Source organism: Ursus maritimus, unplaced genomic scaffold (genome assembly GCF_017311325.1).
Source record: "Ursus maritimus isolate PB19 unplaced genomic scaffold, ASM1731132v1 scaffold_24, whole genome shotgun sequence".
Taxonomy (NCBI): Eukaryota; Metazoa; Chordata; class Mammalia; order Carnivora; family Ursidae; genus Ursus; species Ursus maritimus.
Window position 1 is genome coordinate 15,021,015 of NW_024424897.1, and position 2,600 is coordinate 15,023,614.

At 53.6% G+C, this 2,600-nt stretch overlaps 1 protein-coding gene across 2 annotated transcripts in view; it reads right to left on the reverse strand.

The window, feature by feature from the left end:
• The window catches only part of DCAF7 (DDB1 and CUL4 associated factor 7), a 29,980-nt gene extending 28,317 nt beyond the window's left edge, over positions 1–1,663 (reverse strand). For both annotated transcript variants that reach the window (XR_569326.2, XM_008693592.2), the window contains exon 1: positions 1,301–1,663. Coding sequence is in view for 1 of the 2 variants with exons in the window: in XM_008693592.2 (XP_008691814.1) it covers positions 1,301–1,438 (138 nt within the window). In the remaining variant the exon portion in view is untranslated. The remainder of the gene's footprint in view (positions 1–1,300) is intronic.
• Between the last annotated feature and the right edge of the window lie 937 nt (positions 1,664–2,600).

Here is a 2,600-nt window from a genome sequence, read left to right on the forward strand (position 1 = left end):
AAATAAATAAATAAAATCTTTTAAAAAGGCGGGGGGGGGGGGCGGGGTGTCCAGAAAAGTTGAAGCCTAGACTCTAGAGAAATGCTTCTGGAAAACTGTAAACAAACTTACAATGTACAAGTGTTTTCTGACAGGACTTTTATGTGTAAAAAAGAATTCTTTTCCTACAACACACTGTGGGTCAGAAATAGGAAGATTAACCTGTGCAACACCGCACAGCTAGTCAGCAGACGAGACAGAACCAAACTCCACCTGGCTTTTCCCCCTGCACCACACTATCACAAGTCCGCACAGTTTCATTCTTCTTAAGTCATGGTGTTCGTGGTGTCCAGCAGGAGTATAAGGGTTTAAACACCACTAGCCAAACTCTCCGTTGCTCTGATCACTCTCACAGTGTTCAATACAGTTAAGTGGGAGAGATTAAGGGATAAAGGAAAGAAAATTCTTCCCACTGACATACTCAACAACCTTCAAAAATAAATTCATGCTGCAATGTCAGCTTAAAAGCTTTCTCCTACTGCCTGTGCTTCTACGAAAGATCCTCAAATTGTCAATGTCCAGAAAGACTTAACTACTCAAGGTTACACTTCTGTATCACCATCAAAGAAGCCAAGAAAAGATAAGGAAAGTGTCATCCTTCTCTATTCAGAAAACAGTGGGAGGATCACGGTCACAGACCAAAATTTCCAAAAAGAGACCGCTTTGAAGAGGACAGATATAAAGCAGCAACAGCAGTGACACTCCTGACAGACGGGCTGGGGGGGGTCTATGAATGGTACCCGGAGGGTGGGAACAGGAGGCGGCGAAGCCTGCACAGTAAACAGCCCTAAGCCCTAACAAATCTAGTGTAGCCAAGAGTGTATGACCACCAGCTGAGGCACCAGCATCTTTCTTCACAGCCATCCCTCTCTCTTCCCCTGTCCGCCCCCCAGTTGAAGCAATGCGGCAGGGAGAGGACTGGCGCGATAAATGGCGTAGCTTTTGGGTGTAAAGTCGAATTTGAGTGCCATCCCCCCCCCCCGAAATAGCTGTCTGACTCGGGCAAGTCACAACACGGTGCCTCAGTTTCCCCACGAGTAAAATGGGGGGTAATTACGGTCCTGACTACATAAGAATGATGGCAGGATTAAATGAGACAACGAGTGCGAAAGCTCCTGCACACGGCCAGACACAGAGGAACCGCTCTCGGGGCGCTAAGGCAAGTCCGCAGCAGGGTCCTGGGGTCTGGGCTCCGGCCCGGAAAGGGTGCTCCCGGGGCCCGCTCCCCGCCAGCTGGGTTCCGAGCCCCTGCCCGGCCCACCTTGTTGTTGTACTCCTCCACGAAGCTGCCCAGCGCCAGGCGAAAGCGCTTGTCGGGCCGCACGCTCCAGTTCATGGCGTAGACGGTCCAAGGCGCTTCATACTTGTAGATCTCCTTCCGCTTGCCGTGCAGGGACATGGTGGCGGCAGCGGGGCCGCAGTGCGGGCCCGGACGACAGCGAGCTGCTGCGGGCCGGGCGCGAGTCAGGCGGGGAGCCGGGCCTGAGACTGAGGGGTCCGAAGGGAGGCGGGGCGGGGGCGGGGGCGGGCTGGGACTGCCTAGCCCGGAAGCGGGGCCGCGGCGACAGACAACGACTGCCGGGCCCGACCCCCAGTTTCAAACCTGCTTCGGCTTGGACAACAGCCACCTTCCGTTTGAAGCCCCGCCCCGCCCTTTCGAAACGGAAGTCACGCGACCCCCGTAGCGGCGCCGGCCGTTGGCTGCCTGACATGTCCTTTCGAAAGGTTCCTTCTCCTTATTGGCTAGTGCAACCGTAGCTTCTGAAGCCCTTCGCTATTGGCTTAAATGTTTGTCATTCCAATGACTTGCCCGGCCCAATTTCAGGGGGCAGGCACTTTCTCAGCCTCACAGGTGATTGGCTGACAAAGATGTCAGTCAGAGAGATAACGGCGCAGTGCGGGTGAATGGGAGCGTGGGTGGCCTAGAGGCTAGTTAGCTAGCTGCGGCGGCAGGCCTCCAAGTTCTAGGCCAAGTCTCTGAGAGTGAACCCTCTGTGTGACCTGCTCTGACTTCCTCTCTGCAGCTGCCATTCTGAGCGGCTTCTCCCCGCTGTGCAGTATAAATTTACATGCTGCCTTACCCAAGGGCCAGCGGCCTGGCAGCCTGGCCCTGGCCAAACGGGAATCACCTTCATTTCCTCCTGGGGCCCGCACCCCTGTATACCGGGGAGCTGCTCTCCCAGTCCCCCCAACGGCAGGCGGAGAACACGCCTTTGCAGATCGACCCACCTTTAGTCAGGCCTTCCCGCGCTTTCCTGGACATTCTAGAAATGCTCGGAATTTCAAGGTTGGTTTTCAGTTAAGTCGGCGACACTACTTGCTTGGCCCTAAATTTTTGTCGGTTCCCGTTCATTCCATCCCTTTCCATCCCTTTCCCCGCAGCGGAGCCCAAGGAAACAGCTAATCAAGCCCTAAACATCTGTGTCCTCAGTTTGAAATGGAGAAGGGTCTGAATCTAGGTACCATCTCTTTATAATTTAAATGGTTTCCTATGCTTTGCTTTCAACACAATTAAATGGAACTGCTAGATGATATCATTAAATACCGTTTTAAGTATCGTG